Source organism: Heptranchias perlo, chromosome 2 (genome assembly GCF_035084215.1).
Source record: "Heptranchias perlo isolate sHepPer1 chromosome 2, sHepPer1.hap1, whole genome shotgun sequence".
NCBI classification, from domain to species: domain Eukaryota; kingdom Metazoa; phylum Chordata; class Chondrichthyes; order Hexanchiformes; family Hexanchidae; genus Heptranchias; species Heptranchias perlo.
Window position 1 is genome coordinate 123,381,132 of NC_090326.1, and position 27,983 is coordinate 123,409,114.

Consider the following 27,983-nt stretch of genomic DNA (forward strand, 5'->3'; position numbering starts at 1 on the left):
CTCATTTTGTGCCTTAGTCTCATGAGGACCCCAGATTTGATGCGAAAATATTATATTTATTTAGTGCACATAGACTCGGCATATAATTCCAATCATGGCCATCACCAGCATGCAAAGCATGTAGGCCACTGGTTAGTTTAGTCAATGGGTATGATTCAACGATGTGGGAGATAGTTTGTATTTTGCCTCAAGGGCATTTGTCGTCATCATGAAGGCCCCATAGGTGAAGAATTGAGGCGCACTGTCCCTGCCCAGTTCGAAAGCGGTTGAGAAACCCCCACCTACAACGTGGCCAGTTGAATCCTGGTTGACAGTGATTTATAGCAGCATCTGCTGTCTACTCTTCACACCAGTGAGTTGGTAAGAAAAAGACAAAGAAATCAGGAACAGGTTGACCATATTGGGTGCCTCGACAGAACAAATCCGAGTGAATTAGCAACATGATTTAAATGACTACCCAATACAGTGGTGTGGAATGTGACCACTTCCTTTTAAGTGAATGTATTCCTTAAATTTTAAACTGCTGCCCTTTCTGTTGCTGCCTGCACAAGGCGGAAGCTGTGCAGAGAACGTAAAATAGTGAGAATATAAGAAATAGGAGCAGGAATAGGCCATATGATCCCTCGAGCCTGCTCCGCCATTCAATAAGATCATGGCTGATCTTCGACCTCAGCTCCACTTTTCTGCCTGATCCTCATATCCCTTGATTCCCCTAGTGTTCAAAAATCTATCAATCTCAGTCTTGAATGTAATGATATTCATGAACTGCTCTTGCAGCATCCAGGAAGGCTAGTTGACTCTGCAGGCACATGATTTGGGCCTCACACAGCAGGCTTTTTAACTGGGGTTGCAGAATTGTGATCTAATAACACAAGATAAGTTCAGATGAAGGAGGCCCTTCAACTTATTTGATCTCGTGCTTCAGATCACTAACACTACCCTCTTCCCATTCTGTGTCTAGCTGTTCCTTAAAAATCCTATGCCCTGGCCTCAAACAGCTGGAAGTCTTCTCCTTTTGGTGTAGTCTTATCCTGCATGCTTCTGTCTTTTCTTCTTGCTCCCGCTCCTGAACCGGGGCTGTTCACAACCTTGGTGTCCAATTTGACCCCATATCCTTTCCATCACCAAGACCACCTACTTCCACCATAATATTGCCCGTCTCTGCCCCTACCTCAGCTCATCTGCTGCTGAAACCCTCATCCATGCCTTTGTTACCTCCTAGACTTGACTATTCCAATGCTTTCCTGGCCAGCCTCCCACCTTCCACCCTCCATGAACTTGAGCTCATCCAAAACTCTGCTGCCCATATCCTAACTCGCACCAAGTCCCATTCACCCATCACCCCTAAGCTCGGTGACCTACATTGGCTCCTGGTCTGGCATCGCCTTGAATTCTCATCCTTGTTTTCAAATCCCTCCATGGCCTCGCTCCTCCCTTTCTCTGTAACCTCCTCCACCCCTACAACCCTCTGAGATCTCTGCGCTCCTATAATTCTGGCCTCTTGCTCATCCCTGTTTTTAATTGCTCCACCATTGGTAGCCTTGCCTTCAGCTGCCTAGGCCCTTTGCTCTGGAATTCCCTCTCTGTCTCTCTACCGCTCTCTGGGTGTAGATGCTCAGTCATTGAGCCTGACCTGCTGAGTGTTTCCAGCATTTTCTGTTTTTATTTCAGATTTCCAGCAGTATTTTGCTTTTGTTTTAATGAATATAACTCTATCACTAAACTAAAGAGACACAGGAAGGATTATGATAGAGAATTATAAGAGACCTAAGGTAACTTATCTATTGAAAGCAACTTTAATATGATAGACTTGATGTGGAGATGCCGGTGATGGACTGGGGTTGACAATTGTAAACAATTTTACAACACCAAGTTATAGTCCAACAATTTTATTTTAAAATCCTCAAGCTTTCGGAGGCTTCCTCCTTCCTCAGGTGAATGTGGAACTGAAATCCTCGAACCTATCGCATTTATAAATCACAGAACAATGCCTGGTGATTACAGAGAGTCTTTTCAACTGCCCGTTGCCAAGGCAACCAAAGTGTTCAGACAGATAGGTGTTACCTACAGGCCCACCGAATATACAAACGGCCAGAACTAAAAAAACAGATGATGTGGAGATGCCAATTAAAAAAACAGAGCGAGAGAGGTAGAAACATAGAAACATCCGGAAGGAAAAGACAGCAATTGACTCGTTATATTAAAAACAGATAACATTTGTTCGCTGGTGGGGTAACGTGTAGCGTGACATGAACTCAAGATCCCGGTTGAGGCCGTCCTCATGGGTGCGGAACTTGGCTATCAATTTCTGCTCGACGATTTTGCGTTGTCGAGTGTCTCGAAGGCCGCCTTGGAGTACGCTTACCCGAAGGTCGGTGGCTGAATGTCCTTGACTGCTGAAGTGTTCCCTGACTGGGAGGGAACCCTCCTGTCTGGCGATTGTTGCGCGGTGTCCGTTCATCCGCCTTCGAGACACTCGACAACGCAAAATCGTCGAGCAGAAATTGATAGCCAAGTTCCGCACCCATGAGGACGGCCTCAACCAGGATCTTGGGTTCATGTCACGCTACACGTTACCCCACCAGCGAACAAATGTTATCTGTTTTTAATATAACGGGTCAATTGCTGTCTTTTCCTTCCGGATGTTTCTATGTTTCTACCTCTCTCGCTCTGTTTTTTTAATTGGCATCTCCACATCATCTGTTTTTTTAGTTCTGGCCGTTTGTATATTCGGTGGGCCTGTAGGTAACACCTATCTGTCTGAACACTTTGGTCTGAACACTTTGGTTGCCTTGGCAACGGGCAGTTGAAAAGACTCTCTGTAATCACCAGGCATTGTTCTGTGATTTATAAATGCGATAGGTTCGAGGATTTCAGTTCCACATTCACCTGAGGAAGGAGGAAGCCTCCGAAAGCTTGTGGATTTTAAAATAAAATTGTTGGACTATAACTTGGTGTTGTAAAATTGTTTACAATTAATATGATAGAAAGTGCCATATACATCTACTGTTGCTTTTCACTAAGCTCTTTAATGATTTTGTAATTGACCAAAGTGGTTAAACTGGTTTCAATTAAAAATAGCATAATTTAAAATGCATGCTGTGTCTTCTATTTTGAGGGATGATTTGTGTGATGAATAAATCCAAGCACTTTATAAACAGACAAATGACGTGTCAAATTTCAATACTTCTGTTCGGACCTTTTTGATATACTTGAACAAATAATATCCTTTTAAGTGTGGTGCCATAAGCATTTTAGAAGATGAAGGATTACTGAATTACTATTGATAGCTGAAAGCATTTTTCATAATCTTATTAATCTGCATTTGCACGTTGTTGCCATCACTGGCTGGTTGTATACATTCTCTGTATAGTTCACGAACCTTGAAATGGCAGAAGCCTACTACAAATTTCAGAACAAGTTTGTGCAGGATATCACTAGGACAGGCAAACCCTTTAATATATGGGAAATAGAGCTTCAAAGTGAAAATTCTTTGGATTACACTCAGTTGACTGCTAGGGTGAATTGGTTGAATACCATGGACACAGATAGACCTACTAGGCTGAAGACTGAGTGTTACAGAAGATTAGGACCCTGAACCTTTCACTCTTGGAACCTGAGCTCAGTCCTGCCCACACTGCTTCATGCAGGCATATTTACCTCTGGTCTTACAGGAGGGTTTCCAGGGACCAAAAGTGATATCACCACAGAGAGGAGGCAGGTGATAAAACCTCCAGTTCCCCCCAATTTCGTTGTAGCCAGAAAGGGCAGTGATGGGTTCTGGTCCCATTTCCTGCCCCTCCGTTCCCACTGTGCAAGATATCCAGGATACAGTAGACTAGAACCTAGATATGAGTTTGAACATGAAGGGTATTATTTGTCAAGTAATTTTATCATTGTGTATTTCCATTTAAGGCATTTCAAAACAAAACCTTCGTGTATACTGCCCTTGTTGTAGTTAATTATAATTTTTACATAGCCTGTTTCTGTGCTGTAAAATTCAATTTGACCCTACAGGTGTTTATGCACCACAACAGCCTCCTCTCACATTACTTTATCTCACCCTATGAACATATCCTTCTATTCCTTTCTCTCTTGTGTGTATCTAGCTTCTGCTTAAATGCATCTATGCTAATCGCCTCAACCACTCCATGTGGTAGCGAGTTCCATGTTCTCACCACTCTCCGAGTAAAGATATTTCTCCTGAATTCCTTATTGGATTTATTAGTGACTATCTTATATTTATGGCTCCTAGTTTTGGACACTCCCACAACCCCGGCGGCATCAATTTTTATTTACATAGAGTATATGCCACACTGATTTGGAGAAATCTGTTGCTGTGCTCAAATAGATTAAATTGAAATTATGGCCTAAATATAGGACGGGGCCATCAAAAATGCTGCTTGTGATTTTTCCATCCAAATGGGCAGAACATCTCAGGTGATGTGCCTGCAATTTTTCCATGTGTGCATGGCAAGCAAGTTCCCTGCCGCCAGAGGCACTTGGAAAATTACCGACTGCGTTTGAAATTAATCTGGAACCTCATAGTTGCTTGCCTTACCATTTCTCTTTTTTTTGAAAATATAAAATGAACCTAACAGCAAAACACTGCAGTAAGTGCAGTACAAACTCTAAACTACCAGGGCAAGACTGATATGTTTTTATTTCAGAGATGTGGGTATTCGGTTAGACAGTGAGCCAGATTTCTAAGCTGACCTCGTGATACTGGGTGATGTAATGTAAAATGTGGTGTATGCTATATGCAGATAGTTAGGGTAAATTTATGTGCATTAGGCTATGGGAAAAGAACGGGAGAGTGGGACTAATTAGATAGCTCTTTCAAAGAGCCAGCACAGGCATGCTGGGCTGAATGGCCTCATTCTGTGCTGTAAGATGCTATGATTCTAGTCCAAGTTTAATTCAAACTTCCATTAAAATAATCAGAAGCAAAATACTGTGGATGCTGGAAATCTGAAATAAAAACGTCATTTTAACATCTTCCAGTTCTGACAAAAGGTCTTCGACCCGAAACGATAACTCTGTTTCTTTCTCCACAGATGCTGCCTGACATGCTGAGCTTCTCCAGCATTTTCTGCTTTTATTCCATTAAAAAATAATGTTCTTTTATTCAATATGATTTAAAAACTAATGCAATTCTGAAAGATTTAAGACTTCCTGAGCTGCATTACCACACTCAACAGCCAAAAGATCTTTAAAAAATATTCTGCTTCAATTCTCCCTATTGAAATGACATTCTGCTACTAATTTGTAAAGAGCAGTCCCTCAGGGATAGTCAGACTGTGATTCAGCCACAACAGATACTTGCCCAGAAGGATTATAGTGACAGTTGGACCTGTCATTTCCCATCAGTATGTAAAACAGGTGGGGGTAATTTTAACCTAACCCTCCCAGCCCATTTTACACCCCAGTCAATTTTACTTTCCATTGAAGTTGGGTGGATTAGGTTAAAATTACCCCCATGGTCTGTTTGGAATATTAAGTAGCATTTTAGACTTGTGAGGTAGAGGATTGCAGTTAAAGTTTGGCTGCCTGATCAGTTCAGGTCAGCAATGTTTTATGATGTGATACTGTATACGTTGCTGATATTTTAGCAGCATTGTTGCATAAGGGAGCATAGAAACATAGAAAATAGGAGCAAGAGTAGGCCATTCAAAATTATCATGGCTGATCGTCTAACTCAGTACCCTGTTCCCGCTTTTTCCCCATATCCCTTGATCCCTTTAGCATTAAGAAATATATCTATCTCCTTCTTGAATACATCTAATGACTTGGCCTCCACTGCCTTCTGTGGTAGAGAATTCCACAGGTTCACCACCCTCTGAGTGAAGAAATTTCTCCTCATCTCGGTTCTAAATGGCATACCCCGTATCCTGAGACTGTGACCCCTGGTTCTGGACTCCCCAGCCATCGAGAACATCCTCCCTGCATCTGTCTAGTCCTGTTAGAATTTTTCGATGAGATCACCTCTCATTCTTCTAAACTCTAGTGAATATAGGCCTAGTCAACCCAATCTCTCCTCATACATCAGTCCTGCCATCCCAGGAATCAGTCTGGTAAACCTTTGCTGCACTCCCTCCATGGCAAGGACATCCTCAGATAAGGAGACCAAAACTGCACACAATACTCCAGATTTGGTCTCACCAAGGCCCTGTACAACTGCAGTAAGACTGTTCCTGTACTCAAATCATCTTGCAATGAACGCCAACATACCATTCACCTTCCTAACTGCTTGCTGCACCTGAATGCTCGCTTTCAGTGACTGATGACACCCAGGTCTCGTTGCACCTCCCTTTTTCCCAATCTATCACCATTCAGGTAATAATCTGCCTTTCTGTTTTTACAACCAAAATGGATAATCCACACATTTATCCACGTTATGCTGCATCTGCCATGTTCTTGCCCACTCACCCAACTTGTCTAAATCACATTGGAGCCTCTTTGCATCCTCCTCACAGCTCACATTCCACCCCAGCTTTGTGTCGTCTATAATTGTTACCTCTTTACAAGGGTATAAAAGAGTGTTTTCTTTTTTGGTAAGTCCACACTTTCCCAAATTTGTACTGTCAGAAGATTGATTATTTTTATGTGAAAGAAAGTGTGCCTAGAACGTTATCCTCTCTAACCTCTCTCTGCCTTCAAGGGCCTTGCACTTGTGAAAATTACATTGATGGCTGCTCTCTTACTACTGCTGTTTTAAGAAGATAATTCTAATGTTAGATGCCAGGATAGTCTCGGAAAGACACAAAATGGCCCCTTGTACTGGTTAATGTTTTTATTTGCAGCATTTTTCAAGACATATATTCCTGGTGCAGTTTGTGCATCAGGGTTTCAGAGCTGCCAAGCTTTGCACTGCACTTTCAAAATCCTCCTTTATGCTTCATAAAAAGAAGTTTACTGTTAAACTGGCATTTTGTCATATTTTATTCATAGCTTGAAGACCTGATCATGTTTAGTAAACAAATGGGTAGCATTTTCTCCTCCTGAATTGTGGAAAGGTCGAAGATTGCACCAGGGTCTCTTAGACTATGGGTCAAATACTCTGGAACCCATTTGTTTACATGTCTCGCAGTTGATTAATTTATTAGAAGTTATATGCCCATTTAATAACTCCTATTTTTAAAAAAAATAATTCTCGGGATGTGGGCGTCACTGGCAAGGCCAGCATTTATTGCCCATCCCTAATTGCCCTTGAGAAGGTGGCGGTGAGCTGCCTTCTTTGAACTGCTGCGGTCTGTGTGGTGAAGGTTCTCCCACAGTGCTGTTAGGAAGGGAGTTCCAGGATTTTGACCCAGCGACAATAAAGGAACAGTGATATATGTCCAAGTCAGGATGGTGTGTGACTTGGAGGGGAACTCTAATCTGATGAATTACCAGTGCAGATAAAAACCACACTAGGGAAAATTTTCATCTATAGCACTCCTGTGCAGATCTTTGTGCACTGAGAGTGCTAAGGACAAGAATCGACCTTTTTATAATTCCACAAATATAACATCACAATGGTAAAGTGACATTTGCTCAGCAGTTTTCATTCTGTTCTCTGGAGTCGGGAAGAAATCTTGGAAATCACAGGAAGAATCTGTTAACGTTTATTTCCTTAGGCGATTAAAGGGATTAGGTGGAGTCCATACTAGTGTAAGTTGTATGTGGTCTGCTGGGAGGCAAATGTTTTTTTCTTGTTCCACACTTTTGTTTTTATGTCAAACCGAAATATTTATAGTAACTTCTTAACTTAAAAATTTTTTTTTAATGTGATATGTGTGTCACTAAATATGGTAAATATCTCCACTCATGATGCTGACTGTACCTTAAGCATAACTATTACATACGAATTACTTGCTCAGCCTGAATTGTGGATATGTTTGTCATATAACAGGGTTGGTTTTTACCTATCTTCATTTTACAAATGGAGTTCCCTAATGCGAGGCCCATACAATGGGCAGAGTTTGCCACCTCCATGATGCAGGTGCTCTGCCCGTGGTAACACTGATCTCATGTTGGTGGGCCAATGCCAACGATTTTCTCTCCACTATCAGCTATCATTTGTTTTTGGTAATCCAATTGCATGGTAATGGAGGAGGAAAATTAGACAACAGATGCCGAGCAAAAGGTAGCTATGAAACTTATTTTTTTAAAGAATGAAAAGAGCAGGAACAAAAGAAGTAAATTCCATCTGTAGTTGTGATGCACTTGGTCCAGGAGTCTTGTTACTTGCAAAGCTGGGGCCAGAGGTCTGGACTCGTATTCATTCAGTCTTTTTAGTAAATGACCTTTTCGTCCTTGCGTCGGTCAGATGCCACCTTTTTTAAGCTGGTGAACAGACACATTGTTGAGATGCTAATCATGGACCAGCTCAGTGGACTTACCTGCCCCGACCATCACATTGTACAAATGCACAGTTCATAGAATTTCTGCTCCAGGGAGGTGTAAATACAACATCAACCTGTAGTGGAACAAACCAACTCCTTCGTTTTGTTCTAGTGGCCAGTCAGAAATCTGTCAGGCTGGCACATGGGCATGACTTTCTGACTTTGCGTTTCCGGCAGGAGACCATGCATTCTCTTCCAACACCAGGAGCATTAGGGTAAATTTTGGGAGGCCCGCAGCTGCTGGTGGGGCCTAGAACGCAGCCAGTGCATATCAGAAAATCACAGACCCTTACAGTGGGGCATGACCCTTACAGTGGGGCATGGCCTCGCAAAATCAATCCCTTTCCCTTTTATTAATGAATGGTAGAAATTTATGAAATTATCTGTCCTCTTGACATTGTCTTTGTTTACGTTTTTTTGTGTCCTGTGACTGACTAAAGAACCTGGGAGTGAATTTTCGCTGAGGTTCTCCCAATCGGGCGCCGTAACTTCCGCAGCTCTTCCTCTGAAGATACGGTGGACGAGCGGGAGAACCTCTGTGGAATTCCACTCCCTAGAACTGTACACATTACTGAGCCTTTTTCTTGTTTTGTATCCTCAGTGGTATGTTTTACGACGGAAACTACACTTACTTGGTTGAACCAGCACCAAGGAATGATGAAAACCCAATGGTAAGCCTTGGTTTTGTAGATTTATATGGAGTTAAATGATGTAATGATGTTGTAGCACAAAATCTTTATCTCTGCCTTTTCCTGGCAGTAGCTCTCTTTTTTTAATTTCAGTATAAAATGGCAATCCAAGTTTCTTTCTGCAGTAATGGCATCAAGGTTTCAAGGTTTCGCTTTGGTTACAGTTTTATAAAGTGGAAATTTGTGTGAATGAAGGAAAATGGGAATTAAAGAATTCTAAAAATAGAGCAGTTAATAAAATACAAGTGCGGTTTCTGATAATACGGGCAAACCACTGTGTTATCCCTTGTTGTGTTTTGCTACGTTTCTCCCTGGCCTCTCCACCCTTTGCTCTAGAAAGCACTATTTCTTTGCTGGGATATCATTCCATAGGTGGCATTGACCCTATGGGTATATCATTCAGATAGCAACTTTTTACATGTCAGCCCAGAGAGAGGGCATCACAACAAGTCCCATTATGTTCTCACCCACAGTTGTAATGTATCCAAGTTTGCTGACGATACAAAGCTAGGTGGGAAAGTAAGCTGTGAGGAAGACAGAATCTGCAAAGGGATATAGACAGGTTAAGCGAGTGGGCAAGAGGGTGGCAGATGGAGTATAATGTAGGGAAATGTGAGGTTATTCACTTTGGTAGGAAGAATAGAAAAACTGAATATTTTTTAAATGGTGAGAAACTATTAAATGTTGTTCTGCTACAAGAAACACAAAAAGTTAGCATGTAGGTACAGCAGGCAATTAGGATAGTAAATGGCATGTTGGCCTTTATTGTAAGGGGGTTGGAGTACAAGACTAAGGAAGTCTTACTACAATTGTACAGGGCTTTAGTGAGACCTTACCTGGAGTACTGCGTACAGTTTTGGTCTTGTTATTTAAGGAAGGATATACTTGCCTTTAGAGGCGGTGCAACGGAGGTTCACTAGATTAATTCCTGGGATGAGAGGGTTGTCCTATGAGGCAAGATTGAGTAGAATAAGGCTATACTGCCTGGAGTTTAGAAGAATAAGAGGTGATCTCATAAGATTATGAGGGGGCTTGACAGGGTAGATGCTGAGAGGTTGTTTCCCCTGGCTGGGGAGTCTAGAACTAGAGGGCATAGTTGCAGGATAAGGGGTCGGCAGTTTAAGACTGAGATGAGGAGGCACTTCTTCACTCGGAGGGTTGTGAATCTTTGGAATTCTCTACCCCAGGGGGCTGTGGACACTGAGTCGTTGAGTATATTCAAAGCTGAGATAGATAGATTTTTGGACTAGGAATCAAGGGATATGGGAATCAGGCAGGAAAGTGGAGTTGTGGTTGAAGATCGGCTATGACCTTATTGAATGGCGGACCAGGCTCGAGGGGCCGTATGGCCTACTCCTGCTCCTATTTCTTATGTTTACATGTGTGCAATTCCATTAGAGGTCACTAACTAGCTACCAACATCAAGAACCCTGCCCATTCCCCCCTCCCCCAACTCCACAAGGGTGCAGCAATCAATTGTAAGCTTTCTACTGAAATCAGCTAACTCATCACAAACCAGGGATTAATATGGGAATCTTTCTTATCTGTAAGACTCAGACAGTCACTGCCATACCAATTTGGTTGCATTGATATTGCAATGGGCCTTCAGTTTTGGAGGTATTAGCATTTTGGAGGTGCGCTTCCTGGCCTCTACTGGGGATGGAGTTTTGCTGAGGTAATTCTCAGTGGCCTCCTGCAGCAAGGGGACACGACTGCTCCTCCTGGCCCCACAAAAGAAAGTTGAACACTTTTGTGGCATCCCGAATCTTCAGAGCAGCTTCCACTGAGCGGGGCGGCCGGGGCAGTTAAGCGGCCATCGGGGTCCTATTGATGATTCAGTAGGCAGCGGTGCCGATCAAGTGGACTGGTTTGTGCTGGATGGTGTCAATCAGTGTGCAGGCCCTCTGATTGATTGTCTGCAGGGAATTAATTTTTGTACATCTTCGAACTGTCGAGGTCGGGCTGGCACTTCTATTTTTCATCGGCAGCTCAAGGCGGATACCTTTACAGATGTGGGCTTCTCCCCTCGTATTACTAAAATGACTCCATTCCTGGTGATTTGGGAGGCGTTCAACAGCCCAGACAGTTGGTGGGTGGAAGGCCCGCCCTGCCGCACTTCCGGTTGCTGGAGTGAGAACCCAGCAACTTTGGGTCCCAGTTTTTGCAATGAAGCACCTTAGACCGTAGCTCCTTGGTTTGCAGAAACCCTGAACAACAAATGAGTGTGACTGCTCCAAAGATCCAATGCAAGTGTTCTAATGTCATTATGGATTCAACCCACACCCACAGGTTGCAGGCATGACTGAAAGTTAGCAAGCGTTTTTGAAGTTCGACCCTTTCAAGCTTCAAATAAACATTTGATATTTTCCTCAGATGTATTTAAAATATGCATAAGGATGGAAGATCTGCCTGTGTGCTCCAAACTTGTAGGTGGTAGGGCTGTTGAAGGGATGAAACAAGAGTTTTAAAAATGTAAAGTACAAATTATTCATCAAAAAAAAAGCTTTAAGCGCATCTACAAAAATTATGGGCCCGATTTTAGCAGGGATGCGGGTTCTCGGCGGATGGGCAAGCGGGCGCGTGGGTAACGCGCCCGGTGAAATTAGTGGCTTGCCCGCGCGATCGTAGCAGGCAATCCACTAATTGGATTCACTTACCTGCTCCTCCGGGTTCCCCGCTGCTGATCTGCGCGTCGGGCGGGCTCCGCATGCGCAGTAAGATCTGTCAGCTGGAGGCGCTCTATTTAAAGGGGCAGTCCTCCACTGACAGATGCTGCAACCAATAGCAAAGATGACTGCATTGAGCAGCCCAGGGGGAAGGCTGCTCCCAGTTTAATGATGCCTCACCCCAGGTATCAATACATGGGGTGAGGAGGAGGGGGATGACAGAGATCTTCCCCCCGGCGGGCGGGAGGAAGCGGCCCGCCTCCGCCACCAGGAAGGCCTGGCTCGAGGTGGCAGAGGGGGTCACCTGCGCCACCAACATATCGCCCACCTGCACACAGTGCAGGAGGCGGTCCAGTGACCTCAGTAGGTCAGCCAAAGTGAGTACACGTAGTCTTTCCCCTACACTCCGTCTGCCACATCACTGCCCCCACCCCACATCTCCTTCGGCACTGCCAACACTACTCTGTCACATCACCCCTCATACCCACTCAAAACCCATCCTCATCTTACCTGCACCTACTCACCTCGCCAGTATTCACCCCACCACTACCACTCAACCCAATCCTCATACAATCTCATGGCTCTATCCCATACTCACCCTCTCGTGCATCTCTCTCACGGCCAGCCTCACTCAACCTGCCACTACCTGTGCTGCAGCCACAGGGCATGCATCACATATGTGCAGTAGGCAGCGTAAGGCAAACGTGTTGAGAGCATGAAGGGGATGCACAAGGGTGTTTGAGGGTTTGTCATGGGTGTTACTTATATTGAATTTCAGAACAACTCACATCACACATTATATTGGCACCACTACTGCCATGTCTTCGCGAATCCTGTCCGGTTTGTGCAATAATGCCCGCTCCTGGGTATCACTATGAGGACCCACCACTGATACCACCCGTTGGGCTCGATTTTACCGTCGGGTTTCCTGTGGGTTTCCAGCGGGGGGGCCCCGAAAAATCCCGATATCCAGTCACGTGACCGGATCGCGCCACGATCCCGACCACTTCCGGGTTCCCCGATGACGTGCGGGGCTGCGTGCGCGGCCCCCGCTGGTGTGAATCCCGCAGGCAATTAAAGCCAGCGGGGTTCCACTTGAGAGTACTTACCTTGCTTGTTGAGGTCATTAAATGAGCTGAATCAGCTGTCAAAACAGGAAGTGTGGGATTTTACCTTCAACGCAGAGTGTTTCACACACTGGGGGAAACAGTCTCCCTCCAACCAGGCGTGTTGCAGCCAGCAGCCTGTGGCAGCTGCCAAGGTGCACTCCACGGGGGTGGGGGGTGGGGGGTGGGGGGAGAGCCCTCACCCACGCAGGAGGCCACCGCGTCACATAGGGCAACCCCTGCCCCCACCACCCCCCGCCAAGCCAGAGGACAGACCGACGCGAAACCGCAGCCCCAGTCCGAGGAACCACCCACCTACCCTGCACAACCCCTCAGACCAACACCTGCCAGATGGGTGGTGCGTGGACACCCTCGGAGGACGAACAGCATGACCAGCCCCAGCAGCCTCGCAGTCCACGCCGTCCGCCGCAGAGACGTGGAGCCCCCCAACATGGTGCTGTTGAACGCCCACCTGCACAGCAGGAGTGAGGGCAACCGCAGAATGAGATGCGTCGCAGAGGGCACTACCCTCGTCACAGGGTCCACAGGCCGAGGCGCAGCTCCCCGGACCTCTCCGAGCAGCAGTGCACACGGAGGAGCAGATTCACTCGACATGTAGTCGTGGAGATCTGCAGGCTCTTTCATGCCGAGCTGCTCCTGGCTGGCCCCAGCACCATCTGCTTACCTGTCGCTGCCAAAGTCACCACTGCCCTCCACAACTTCTCCTCCGCATCCTTCCAGGGTGCAGCCGGGTACACCGCCGATGTCTCTCAGTCGTCTGCGCGGAAGAGCCCTGCAAATACACCTGCACCTACTCTGCAGTAACACAATAGGTGGCATCAGTGGTGGGTCCTCATAGTGATACCCAGGAGCGGGCATTATTGGACACAACAGACAGGATTCGCGGAGACATGGCAGTGGTGGTGCCAATATAATGTGTGATGTTTGTTGCTCTGAGATTCAATATAGGTAACACCCATGGCAAACCCTCAGACACCCTTGTGCATCCCCTTCATGCTCACGACACGTTTGCCTTACGCTGCCTACTGCACATATGTGATGCATGCCCTGTGGCTGCAGCACAGGTGGTGGCAGGTTGAGTGAGGCAGGCCGTGAGGGAGATGCACGAGCGGGTGAGTATGGGATAGAGCCATGAGATTGTATGAGGATTGGGTTGCGTGTTAGTGGCGGGGTGAGTACTGGCGAGGTGAGTAGGTGCAGGTAAGATGAGGATGGGGTTTGAGTGGGTATGAGGGGTGATGTGACAGAGTAGTGTTGGCGGTGCCGAAGGAGATGTGGGGTGGGGGCAGTGTTGTGACAGACCGAGTGTAGGGGAAAGACTACGTGTTCTCACTGTGGCTGACCTACTGCCGTCATTGGAGCGCCTCCTGCACTGTATGCAGGTGGGCGATATGTTGGTGGCGCAGGTGACCCCCTCTGCCACCTCGAGCCAGGCCTTCTTGGTGGCAGAGGCAGGCCGCTTCCTCCCGCCCGCCGGGTGGAAGATCTCTGTCCTCCCCCTCTTCCTCACCCCATCTGATGAAACCTGGGATGAGGCATCATTAAACTGGGAGCAGTCTTCCCCCTGGGCTGCTCCATGCTGTAATTTGTTCCATTGGTTGCAGCATCTGTCAGTGGAGGACTGCCCCTTTAACTAGAGAGCCTCCAGCTGACAGATCGTACTGCGCATGCGCAGCCCGCCCGACGCGCAGACCAGCAGCGTGGAGCCCGGAGGAGCAGGTAAGTGGCTCCAATTAGTGGAATGCCTGCTACGATCGCGCGGGCAACCCACTAATTTCACCGGGCGCGGAGGCCACGCACCCGAAACCCAACCCGCCGGAAACCCGCAGGCCTGCTAAAATCAGGCCCATTGTGTCACTGCAGAGTGGGTGCGGGTGTATTTGCAGGGCTCTTCTGCGCAGACGACTGAGAGACATCGGCGATGTCCCCGGTTGCACCCTGGAAGGCTGCGGAGGAGAAGGTCGGGAGGGCAGTGGTGACTTTGACAGCGACAGGTAGGAAGATGGTGCACGGGCCAGCCAGGAGCAGCTCGGCATGAAAGAGGCTGCAGATGTCCACGGCTACATGTCGAGTGACTCTGAGCCTCCATGTACACTGCTGCTCAGAGAGGTCCAGGAGGCTGAGCCTCGGTCTGTGGAACGTGTGGCGAGGGTAGTGCCCTCTGCGACGCATCTCTCTCTGCGGTAGCCCTCCCTCCTGCTGTACAGGTGGATGTGTCACAGCACTCTGTTGTGGAGCTCCACGTGTCAGAGGTGGACGGCGTGGATGGTGAGGCTGGTGATACTGTTCGCCCTCCGAGGAGGTCATGACTGCAGCTACGGCAGCCCCCATCCGGAAGATGTACATCTGAGGGGGTCCGCAAGGTAGGTATATGTCTCCGGACCCCGGGGTAAGTGTGCAGGTTGGTGACTTTGACCGTCGGGGAGGGTGGTGGAGGCCAAACTTTGTCCCAAGTGACAGAGTGGCCTCCTGCAATGGGACTGTTTCCCCCAGTGTGGGAAACAGTCCCATGTTTATCCAAAATCACACACAGTCCCTTAATCAGGTCAGTTAATGACCTGAAATACCAAACTAAATATTGTCAAGTGGCATCCCTCTGGCTTTAATTGCCTGCGGGATTCCCACCAGCGGGGGCTGCGCGCGCACGCCGGCGCGTCAGCGGGGAACCCGGAAGTGGGCGGGATCGAGGCGCGATCCGGTCCCGCTCCGGGATTTCGTGATTTTCGGGGTCCCCCCGCCGAAAACGCACCCGATAGCGGGTGCTAAAATCGAGCCCTATGTAGCAGTTTCATTCCACTTTGGCATTTATTTGTATTATTAAAATGACATGAGTTTTTTTGCAGCACAGATGCGGCAGACCGAATGGCCTTTGTCTGTGCTGTAAATGTCTATGGTTCTTTGGTTCTAATACAGTCCTCACTATTCTGAGGTTTCATGAAGATGTTTTCTGTGGGCCTATGTAGATGGATTTTATAAAGAAGTTGCAAATCCCCCACCATCAACATCCTGGGGGTCGCCATTGACCGGAAACTTAACTGGACCAGCCACATAAATACTGTGGCTACAAGTATTTAGCGAGGAGGATAGCCTCAGTCTGCAGGACGATATAGATGGGTTGGTCAGATGGGCGGAACAGTGGCAAATGGAATTTAACCCGGAAAAGTGTGAGGTGATGCACTTTGGAGGGACTAACAAGGCAAGGGAATACACAATGAATGGGAGGACCCTAGGCAAGACAGAGGGTCAGAGGGATCTTGGTGTGCAAGTTCACAGATCCCTGAAGGCGGCGGAACAGGTAGATAAGGTGGTAAAGAAGGCATATGGGACACTTGCCTTTATTAGCCAAGGCATAGAATACAAGAGCAAGGAGGTTATGATGGAGCTGTATAAAACACTGGTTAGGCCACAGCTGGAGTACTGTGTGCAGTTCTGGTCGCCACACTACAGGAAGGATGTGATCGCTTTGGAGAGGGTGCAGAGGAGATTCACCAGGATGTTACCAGGGCTGGAGCGCTTCAGCTATGAAGAGAGACTGGGAAGATTGGGTTTGTTTTCCTTGGAGCAGAGGAGGCTGAGGCGGGACATGATTGAGGTGTACAAAATTATGAGGGGCACATATAGGATGGATACTAAGGAGCTTTTTCCCTTCGTTGAGGGTTCTATAACAAGGGGACATAGATTCAAGGTAAAAGGCGGGAGGTTTAGAGGGGATTTGAGAAAGAACTTTTTCACCCAGAGGGTGGTTGGAGTCTGGAACTCACTACCTGAAAGGGTTGTGGAGGCAGGAACCCTCACAACATTCAAGAAGCATTTGGATGAGCACTTGAAATGCCATAGCATACAAGGCTACGGACCAAATGCTGGAATATGGGATTAGAGTAGACAGGGCTTGATGGCCGGCGCGGACACGATGGGCCGAAGGGCCTCTATCCGTGCTGTATAACTCTATGACTCTATGACTCTATGACTCTAAGAGCAGGTCAGAGGCTGGGTATTCTGCGGTGAAGAAAAAAGTACCAGGTTCTGATAAATCTATTTTTCTAATCAATCACCAATGTAGGGAGACCCCGCTCCTGTTCCCGCGCCTCTTATAATGATTGTTATGTTTGGAGTCTGGGTAAGTCTCTGCCCCCTAATGTCCATTGAGGAATCTTTGGAGCAAGGCATGTCTGGGTCCCACTAAAGTTACAAGAGACCAGTGGAGCAGCCGCTGATTTTCAGGGCCAATGGCTTTAGGAGATCAGTACAATAGAAGAAGGTTTAATCACTGAACAACTATGGGATCGTTTATTTTTAAATCATGAGTTTGGTGAATTTAAAATTGGTGGAAATTATTTTTATCCAAGTTTATATAACTGTGCAGAAACAATTGCAACATTTAATATTGTGTCTTAAACTTTGAGAAAAAAACTTTTTTAAATAGTATGATTATCGAAGCACGGAATGATTTATATCCTCTTGCTGTACTCCTACCCTGGCCTCACTTGTTCCCCACCACTTAGCGCCACCTTCAAATTTGTAGCTTTCTAAATTATTTGCTTGCAGAGTTGAAGTATGAGTTGGGCAATAGATTATACCAGTTCAGAAGTGAAATACATACATTTTGTTAAATACATCAAGTTATTTGTTCCTTTCTATTCAAATTTAGCTAAACATATATCTTTTAAAAGCTGTGTGAAAACTTTGTAGGAAGCAGATATGAACAAAATCTGCTTATAAATGCTAAATACTACACTATCGTGCTATTCCACCGGATCCATAGTTTGAAGCTTTGTTGTTGTACCACAGGCATTTACATAGTTCCTTGGGTTTATGACATTGGCACTCAATGAGCTATTCTAGTCACAGTTGTGAAAATAAAAATTGTATTTCATGACTACCCATGAAAATGGTATATCTTTTATTACTTTGAGGATTAAAAGCATTCTTTTTGCCATTTTCCACCTAGCTAACACAACACAATCACGGGATTGAAACAGCATGTTGCATGAGAAGGGCGATACAGCTGATAGTAATGTTTGATCTGAAGGCATTCAGTCTCCCATGGCTAGGACTTCAGTGGGGCACAGCCAAATTCTGCTTCCAAAGTGTGTTCAGGAATTCTGTGGTATCTATTGGGGATTTTAAAATGTATTTAAACATGGCCAAGGTCCTAAATGCGTACTTTGCATCTGTCTTTACCAAGGAAGAAGATGCTGCCAGAGTCTTGGTAAAGGAAGATATACTTGAGATACTGGATGGGCTTAAAATTGATGGAGGTACTAGAAAGGCTAGCTTTACTTAAAGTAGATAAGTCACCCAGTCCGGATGGGAAGCATCCTCGGTTGCTGAGGGAAGTAAGGGTGAAAATTGCGGAGGTACTGGCCGTAATCTTCCAAAAATCCTTAGATACGGGGGTGATGCCAGAGGTCTGGAGAATGGCAAATGTTACACCCTTGTTCAAAAAAGGGTGTAAGGATAAACCCTGCAACTATAGACCAATCAGTTTAACCTCTGTGGTGGGGAAACTTTTAGAAACGATAATCTGGGACTGAATTAGCAATCACTTAGACAAGTGTGGATTGATTATGGAAAGCCAGCACGGATTTGTTAAAGGCAAATCGTGTTTAACTAACTCAATAGAGTTTTTTGATGAGGTAACAGAGAGGGTAGATGAGGGCATTGCGGTTGATGTGGTTTATATGGAATTTCAAAAGGCTTTTGATAAAGTGCCTCATAATAGGCTTGTCATCAAGATTGAAGCCCATGGAATAAAGGGGCCAGTAGCAGCATGGATACAAAATTCGCTTCGTAACAGGAAGCAGAGAGTCGTGGCGACCAGTTGTTTTTCGGACTGGAGGGAGGTGTACAGTGGTGTTCCCCGAGGTGGGTACTGGGACCACTGCTTTTCTTGATATATATTAATGACTTGGACTTGGGTGTACAGGGCACAATTTCCAAATTTGCAGATGTAACAAAACTTGGAAGTGTAGTGAACAGTGAGGAGGATAGTGATGGATTTCAAGAGGACATAGACAGTCTGGTGGCATGGGCGGACACATGGCAGATGAAATTTAAAGCAGAAAAATGCGAAGTGATACATTTCGGTAGGAAGAACGAGGAGAGACAATATAAACTAGAGGGCACAATTCTAAAAGGGGTACAGGAACAGAGAAATCTGGGGGTAAATGTGCATAAATTGTGAAGGTGGCAGGGCAGGTTGAGAAAGCAGTTAAGAAAGCATACGGGATCCTGGGCTTTATAAATAGAGGCACGGAGTACAAAAGCAAGGAAGACATGATGAACACTTATAAAACACTGGTTCGACCACAATTGGAGTATTGTGTCCAATTCTGGTCACCGCACTTTAGGAAAGATGTGAAGGCCTTGGAGAGCGTGCAGAAAAGATTTACTAGAATGATTCCAAGGATGAGGGACTTTAGTTACATGGATAGACTGGAGAAGCTGGGGTTGTTTTCCTTGGAACAGAGAAGATTGAGAGGAGATTTGACAGAGGTATTTAAAATCATGACAGGTCTAGACAGAGTAGATAGAGAGAAACTGTTCCCATTGGCGGAGGGTCAAGAACCAGAGGACATAGATTTAAGGAATTTGCAAAAGAACCAAAGGTGACATGTGGAAAAACTTCTTTACAGAGCGAGTGGTTAGAATCTGGAATGCACGGCCAGAAGGGGTGGTTGAGGCAGATTCAATCGTGGCTTTCAAAAGGGAACTGGATAAATACTTGAAAGGAAAAAATTTCCCATGGGGATAGGGGAGTGGGACTAGCTGGATTGCTTTTGCATAGAGCCGGTGTGGACTCGATGGGCCGAATGGCCTCCTTCCATGCTATAACCTTCTATGATTCTATGATAGACATTCTTGCTGTTATATAGAACTCCCATATCTCCTCCATTACTAAAATTGCGTTTAAGAAGCTTTTGTGCCAAATACTTCTTGTACCTGCAAAGACTCTTGGGTATTTATGAAACCCAAGTCCACCTAAGATTTGAATACTGTTCTCTTATTGGGTGATTGTCTTCACAACACCTCTTTCACGCTCCTGGACAGATGTAAGAGAGGGCTTTTCTGAGAGTTGGACTGTTTCTCATTTCTAGCCCCCAATCCTCTTTTTCTCCTTTGCAACTTTTCTTGACTGTTCAGTCAGTGCCTTTTTTGGTCATTGCTCCTCTCTTGTTCCTCGTAAGCATCAAGTACGTAGGCCTACACGGTCTTCCTCCTTCCTGAAACTTATTTTATTGAAATGAAGACACATTGCACGGGTCACCCATTCTAACTCATTCTTTCCCAGGACCTCAAAACTGTGGTCCTTCTTACCTCCCCCATCTTCCTTTCCTTCTAGTCTAAAACCATTTAAAACCTAGGTTTGACATCACCTAATCTCTACTTCTGATTTATCTTGTCTACTGTTGTATGTTCTTCATCTTAGTGGTACCTACATTTAGAATTTCTCTGTAAAAGAAGATTTTAGACCCTTGTGAAGCCAGATTTGAAGTGAGTTAAGGGTCAGGATTTCTTGGGGGTTTTTGCCTGTCTCCCACCATAACTCTGGCAGAAGACCGTGGAACATCCAGAAAGCAGTCGGGATCCAGTTTCACCGGGTATCCAACGTTTCTGGGAATCTCCATCTACCCCTTGACAAGTCAAATGTTGGCAAGGGGGAGGAGCCAGATGTAGCGACTCTTACACTGAGAGTTCCCACTCCCTTTGTTCAGTCAGGGCCTGGCATATCAATGGACTGTTCCTGGGATGGCAGGACTGTCGTATGAGGAGAGATTGGGTCGACTTGGCCTGTATTCATTTGAGTTTAGAAGAATGAGAGGGGATCTCATTGAAACATATAAAATTCTGACAGGGCTAGACAGACTGGATGCAGGGAGGATGTTTCCCCTGGCTGGGGGGTCCAGAACGAGGGGTCACAGTCTCAGGATACGGGGTAGGACATTTAGGACTGAGATGAGGAGAAATTTCTTCACTTAGGGTGGTGATCCTGTGGAATTCTCTACCACAGAAGGCTCTGGAGGCAAAGTCACTGAAGATATTAAAGAAGGAGCTAGATAAATTTCTAGACACAAAAGGCATCAGGGGGTATGGGGAGAGAGCGGGAATATGGTATTGAGATAGAGGATCAGCCATGGTCATATTGAATGGCGGAGCAGGCTCGAAGGGCCGAATGGTCTACTCCTGCTTCTGTTTTCTATGTTTCTATGTATGGTACACCAAATGAAGTGGTGCATACCAGTTTCCCCATGGGCGAATGCGGGCCCCATCAGTGGGCTCCAGACCAGGAAATGATTGGACTCCTGAAGAAACAGGAAGTAATTTTTAAAAAGTTTTTGAGATTGGCCCCCTTACTCGGGGCTATGGCGAACATGGCCGAGGCTGGGAGTTGGGGTTTGGGTGATGCCACCCCTTTCCATAGGCGGTGGGTGCTAGATGATCTGCCTGAAAAGGACAGGCGGATGCCAGAGATGTGACCCAAGTGGCTCTTGCACCTGCCGGTCCTATGCTAATTAGGTGCCCACCTGCAGACCCCACAAACGCTGGCAGAGTCAGCACTGGGGGGCCCTGGTGGCTGTGATGCTGGCAATCCAGCAGATTTTCAATCTCTTGGAGTTGACCCAAATGCTGATCCCTATTTGAGAATGTTGCTTGTTCTTTTGACAGTAGTTTTCTAGTTTATGTATAATTATATTCCCTATGATTCATCTGTCTTTCTGTTTTGGACTCTGCTTCATTCCAGTAACACAATTAGGACGCTGGAAGTTTTCACTTATCCATAATGCATGAGCTGAAAATTCCATCCTTGATATTCCAGTGAAAATAATTACCAAACTGAATTTGCTCTGACCTCTGATCTAATTTGAATTGTATTTGTAAATGGAGCCTTTGTTGCACTTGTGTTGCAAACAAGGCTCTCATAATTGACTCGTACTCAATCTACACAGGAGAATTTTCACCCACAACTTGAACATTATTCAATTTGAGTTATTAATATTTATTCTGAAAATAGAGGGCATGTTCTGCATAGCTTCATGATTTACAGATTTTTTTTTTACTGCCTATCTGTAGTCAGTTTGAGGATTGGCAATCTCAGGGAAGAAGAGGCCACTTAACCATTCAAAGTAGCCTGTTGTCTAGATCCACTGACCGGACTTCACAAGCTACTTTTATCTTCCTTGAGCTTCAGCTTGAAATCTGTACACCTGTGTTGCTTGTTGAGTCAGTAACCTCTCTGTTTTTGAATGCTTCATCTGAGTCAGCACCAACTACACTATGTTATGACTCTGCCGAGTATCTGGCAACTAAGCATGAATAGCTTTCTACTTCAGTTAGAGTTACCTTACTTAGAGTCATAGAAGTTTACAACATGGAAACAGGCCCTTCGGCCCAACATGTCCATGTCGCCCAGTTTATACCACTAAGCTAGTCCCAATTTCCTGCACTTGGCCCATATCCCTCTATACCCATCTTACCCATGTAACTGTCCAAATGCTTTTTAAAAGACAAAATTGTACCCGCCTCTACTACTGCCTCTGGCAGCTCGTTCCAGACACTCACCACCCTTTGAGTGAAAAAATTGCCCCTCTGGACCCTTTTGTATCTCTCCCCTCTCACCTTAAATCTATGTCCCCTCGTTATAGACTCCCCTACCTTTGGGAAAAGATTTTGACTATCTACCTTTTCTATGCCCCTCATTATTTTATAGACTTCTATAAGATCACCCCTTAACCTCCTACTCTCCAGGGAAAAAAGTCCCAGTCTATCCAACCTCTCCCTATAAGTCAAACCATCAAGTCCCGGTAGCATCCTAGTAAATCTTTTCTGCACTCTTTTTCTAGCTTAATAATATCCTTTCTATAATAGGGTGACCAGAACTGTACACAGTACTCCAAGTGTGGCCTAACTAATGTCTTGTACAACTTCAACAAGACATCCCAACTCCTGTATTCAATGTTCTGACCAATGAAACCAAGCATGTTGAATGCCTTCTTCACCACCCTATCCACCTGTGACTCCACTTTCAAGGAGCTATGAACATGTACTCCTAGATCTCTTTGTTCTATAACTCTCCCCAATGCCCTACCATTAACGGAGTAGGTCCTGGTCCGATTCGATCTACCAAAATGCATCACCTCACATTTATCTAAATTAAACTCCATCTGCCATTCATCGGCCCACTGGCTCAATTTATCAAGATCCCGTTGCAATCCTAGATAACCTTCTTCACTGTCCACAATGCCACCAATCTTGGTGTCATCTGCAAACTTACTAACCATTCCTCCTAAATTCTCATCCAAATCATTAATATAAATAACAAATAACAGCGGACCCAGCACCGATCCCTGAGGCACACCGCTGGTCACAGGACTCCAGTCTGAAAAACAACCCTCTACAACCACCCTCTGTCTTCTGTCGTCAAGCCAATTTTGTATCCAATTGGCTACCTCACCATAGTGTTCTCATCCTGGATTTTTAAAGAATTTTACATTCCATTGATTCAAAACAACCTGCATTGTGTCTTCAACTGTGCTTTTTCCCAATGAGATCAGGTTGATGACCCATAGCCTGTTTTTTTTTGTAGGCCTTGATCTAAGGCTCAGAATCACCTGATCTAATGCCTCTGTGTCTTTTAGCCATTTATCACACCCAAATCATTTTCTGATTCACCTTGTTTAATGTGCGCTTCAATTCTGCAATCATATTTCACATTTTGCAGTCAATATCCATTATTTCACATTTCTTAGTATTTAATATGATCAGCCGTTCATTAGCTTAGTAGTTACTTCTCTGTAAGTACTTCTGATTGTTTTACCCTTGCTTTCGCTGCTTTCCCACAATGTGGTGTTATTCATAAAGATAGATATTTTACTTACAAGATCCTCATTAAGTTTGTGAGGCTCAAAGGCCCCATGACTGATCCTTGGTGAGTCTGTTAGTCATAGATTTCCAATTAGAACTGTTACCATTGATAACTATCTGCTGTTTCTTATTATCCAGCTAATTAATTACAGTTATGCTTTATGTGAAGGACATTAACACATATTTCTGAAAGTCAAGGTATTTAAGGGGTAATTTTCTGGCTTTGCGCACCCAGCAGGGATCCTCGACCACTGAAAGAAATTTAATTGTGCACTGTCTATTGTTTTCCAACCATTTAAAATTTAAAATCCGACCATTTATTATTATCTTCCAAATCTGACAGAATTACAGTAAATTAGTTCAGCATGAGCTGCCTTTATTGGGGGTGATATTCATTTTGAGCAGTAGTGCAAAATGGGTGAACGCGAATTGAAAAGAAATGGAAAAGAAAATGGGTAGACTGTGAAACCAGGCCGATTTGCTATCACCCGTTCTGTGTTACCGCACAAGATGAATTTTATCCCTCATTACCTTTATCCTCTTAGATTACTTTCTTGACAATATACAGTAATATTTTCCCACTAATGTGTAGATGATGCTGCAGCTGCCAGGTGCCTCATGTGGACTTCAGTGCTGTTCAGTGACCCTCCAATGTACTGCTAGTGGACTCCCCCTCCCAAGCAACCATCTGCAGCACACCTTCCAATACAACCTCAATGACTGCACCAAGGCTTGATGTTTTGCAAGCATCAAATTTTAAATGCAGGGCCCACGAGCTGCAGATCACCAGGCTCTGCAGCCCATACTCGTGCTCTGCGTGTTACTCAAGTGCACTGCTCTCTTCTTCACGGTCTAACTCCCCCATGATGGATGTCTCTGAACTGGTGCTTGGGAGGGATAAAGTTTGAGGGTACGACATGGTAGCCATTACTGAGATATGGCTGCATGACAGTCAGGACTGGGAGCGGAATATACCAGTTTATAAGGTCTACAGGAAGGGTAGGGAAACTGGTAGAGGGGGTGGAGTAGCCTTAGTGATTAAAGATGAAATTACTTCAATGATAAGAGAGGATATAATGAGAGGTAAGCAGGCAGTGGAGACTTGATGGGTAGAATTAAGAAATAGAAAAGGATTTAAGACTGTAGTTGGAGTTGTGTATAGGCCCCCTGGTAGCAGCTGTGAAGTGGCAGAATGTACAAATGCAGAGATTAGAAAAGCATGAAGCAAAGGCAGAGTGGTTTTAATGGGGGATTTTAACTTCCATATAGATTGGGATAAGCAGACGAGCTCATGTCAGAAAGGTAGCGACTTTATTGAGTGTGTTTAAGACAGCTTTCTGCAACAATATATCCTAGAACCAACAATGGGTCAGGCCATATAAGATTTAATAATGAGTAATGAGCCAGATTTAGTTAACAGCCTAGCGGTGCGTGAACATCTATCTAATAGCAATCATAATATGATCGAGTTCAATGTTGTGTTTGAAAGGGAGAAACCCGTAACAGCTGCTATGATTCTAAATTTAAGTAAGGCCGACTTCGATGGGATGAGACAGAAATTGACCACAGTAAACTGAACAATTGTTAATGGGTAAAACGAGGGAAGATCAGTGGGAGGTGTTCAAAAAAGAATTTAACGTGACACAGAACTAGTTTATACCCCTAAGGGGCAAGACTTGCCAAAAAAAACAGCCATGGATGATAAAAGAAGTAAGGGACAATATGAAACTAAAAGAAAAAGCATACAAAAATGCAAAAAATAGCGTGGCGACTGGGAGAGATACAAAGAACAGCAAAGGGTGACGAAACAGTATTTAGTATTTACAGTAGGGAAAGAGGATAGCATGCCGGACACCCCAAGGAAACTAATTTGAATCAGGGATGGGGAATTATGTAAGTAAGCTTGCTTACTTACATAATTAATGTAAGCAAATTAACAGTAATGAGGAAAATAATGGCACTAAGAGCGACATATCCCCAGGATCAGATGGTTCCCATCCCAGGGTTTTAAAGGAAGTATGTGAGAACTTTGCAGATGCCCTAACTATAATCTTCCAAATTTCTCTCAAATTAGGAACTGTTCCTTTAGGTTGAAAAATTGCACATGTCACTGTGCTATTTAAGAAATTGTAAACAATTTTACAACACCAAGTTATAGTCCAACAAATTTATTTTAAATTCCACAAGCTTTCGGAGGCTTCCTCCTTCCTCAGGTGGTGTGGAAAAAAAAAATGAAAGGTGAGAGAGGGAAACCAGGGAATTATAGGCCAGTTAGCATAACATCTGTTGTCAGGAAATTACTAGAGTCTAGAATTAAGGATAGAGTGACTGAACATCTTGAAAGTTTTCAGCTGATCAGAGAGATCCAGCATGGATTTGTAAAGGGTAGGTCATGCCTGACGAACGTGATTGAATTTTTTGAATAGGTGACTAAAGTAGCGGACAGGGGAATGTCTATGGATGTTGTTTATATGGACTTCCAGAAGGCATCTGATAAAGTCCCTCATAAGAGACTGTTTGCTAAAGTTGAAGCTCATGGAATTGAGGGCAAATTATTGACCTGTTTAGGAAATTGGCTGAGTGGCGGGAAATGGAGAGTAGGGATAATGAGCAGGTACTCAAATTGGCAAGATGTGACTAGTGGTGTCCCACAGGGATCTGTGTTAGGGCCTCAACTATTCACTGTATTTCTTAACGACTTACACAACAGGATAGACAGTTTGCCGATGACACAAAGATAGACAGCATTGTAAGCAGTGTAGATAGAAGGATAAAATTACAGAGAGATATTAATAGATTAAGTGAATGGGCAAAACTGTGGCAAACGGATTTCATTGTAGGCAAATGTGAGGTCATCCACTTTGGACCTAAAAAGGATTAATCATAGTACTTTCTAAATGGTGAAAAGCTCGAAACAGTGAAGGTCCAAAGAAACTTAGGAGTCCATGTACATAGATCATTAAAATGTCATGGACAGGTAGAGGAAAATAATCAAAAAGGCTAATGGAATGCTGGCCTTTATATCTACAGGACTAGAATACAAAGGGTTAGAAGTTATGCTACAGCTATACACAGCCCTGGTTAGACCACACCTGGAGCACTGTGTTCAGTTCTAGGCACTGCACCTTAGGAAGGATGTATTGGCCTTGGATGGAGTGCAGCGTAGATTTACTAGAATGACACCTGGACTCTAATCTCGCCTCGTAATTTAACTCTTCTGGAAACCAGGGTTGTATTCCCTGGAATTTAGAAGATTAAGGGGTGATCTGATCAAAGTTTTCAAGATATTAAGGGGAACTGATAGGGTAGATAGAGAGAAACTATTTCTGCTGGTTGGGGAGTCTAGGACTAGGGGGGCACAGTCTAGAAATTAGAGCCAGGTCTTTCAGGAGTGAAATTAGGAAACACTTCTACACGCAAAGGGTGTCAGAAGTTTGGAACTCTCTTCCGCAAACGGCAGTTGATGCTAGCTCAATTGTTACTTTTAAATCTGAGATTGATAGATTTTTGTTAACCAAAGGTATTAAAGGATATGGGGCTAAAGCGGGTATATGGAGTAAGGTCACAGATTAGTCATGATCTCATTGAATGGCGGAACAGGCTCGAGGGGCTAAATGGCCTACTCCTGTCCCTGTGTGAGGGTGGATGCTGTACAGTGCTAGCGTTGCTGGATATTGAGAGCCTGCTTGTTTCTCTTGTTATATATCCAGAGGAGGAGAAGAGGAAGGGAGGTTTGAATGTTGTTTTTGAGAATTGGAGTAATATGAGGGTTTCATGATAAAGTTTATAGAAAGTTAACGATAGGCCAATAAGAGGAGAAGCAGTAGTCCTGATGAATGCTCAGGTGACACATGCCCTCATAGCCCCTCATCTCTAACATCCTTGATGGTCTTTCACCCCAGGATGTGTAGGGCTTCCTTCTCATAGGGAGTTAGTTAGTGGCCTGAGATTAGGGAGCGGGCACATGCATTCTTGGAAGGTGTGATTGGCTCCTCTTGTCTCTCTTGACCTGGTGAGCCTTCCTCCACTGGGTGATATGTGGGAATGTGGAGTTCTTATTGACTGCCCTGCTTTGGCCATGTCCCTCTATTGATCCTGAATTCCCTCCTGGGAACCTTCTGTGCTTCTTTTTCCAAAGAGGGTCGCCCTCCTGTCCCTTCATTGGCAAATCGGAGGACTCTCTGTCCTGCAGCAGTTATTTCTGGTCAGCAGCAAAACGTCTTCTGGTAATACTTGTCCTGTTAAATTGCT

At 44.9% G+C, this 27,983-nt stretch overlaps 1 protein-coding gene across 5 annotated transcripts in view; it reads left to right on the top strand.

The window, feature by feature from the left end:
- Nucleotides 1–27,983, top strand: part of adam22 (ADAM metallopeptidase domain 22) — a 370,054-nt gene that overhangs the window by 168,373 nt on the left and 173,698 nt on the right. For all 5 annotated transcript variants that reach the window (XR_010967372.1, XM_068007033.1, XM_068007024.1 and 2 more), the window contains exon 6: nt 8,989–9,058. Coding sequence is in view for 4 of the 5 variants with exons in the window: in XM_068007033.1 (XP_067863134.1) it covers nt 8,989–9,058 (70 nt within the window). In the remaining variant the exon portion in view is untranslated. The remainder of the gene's footprint in view (nt 1–8,988; nt 9,059–27,983) is intronic.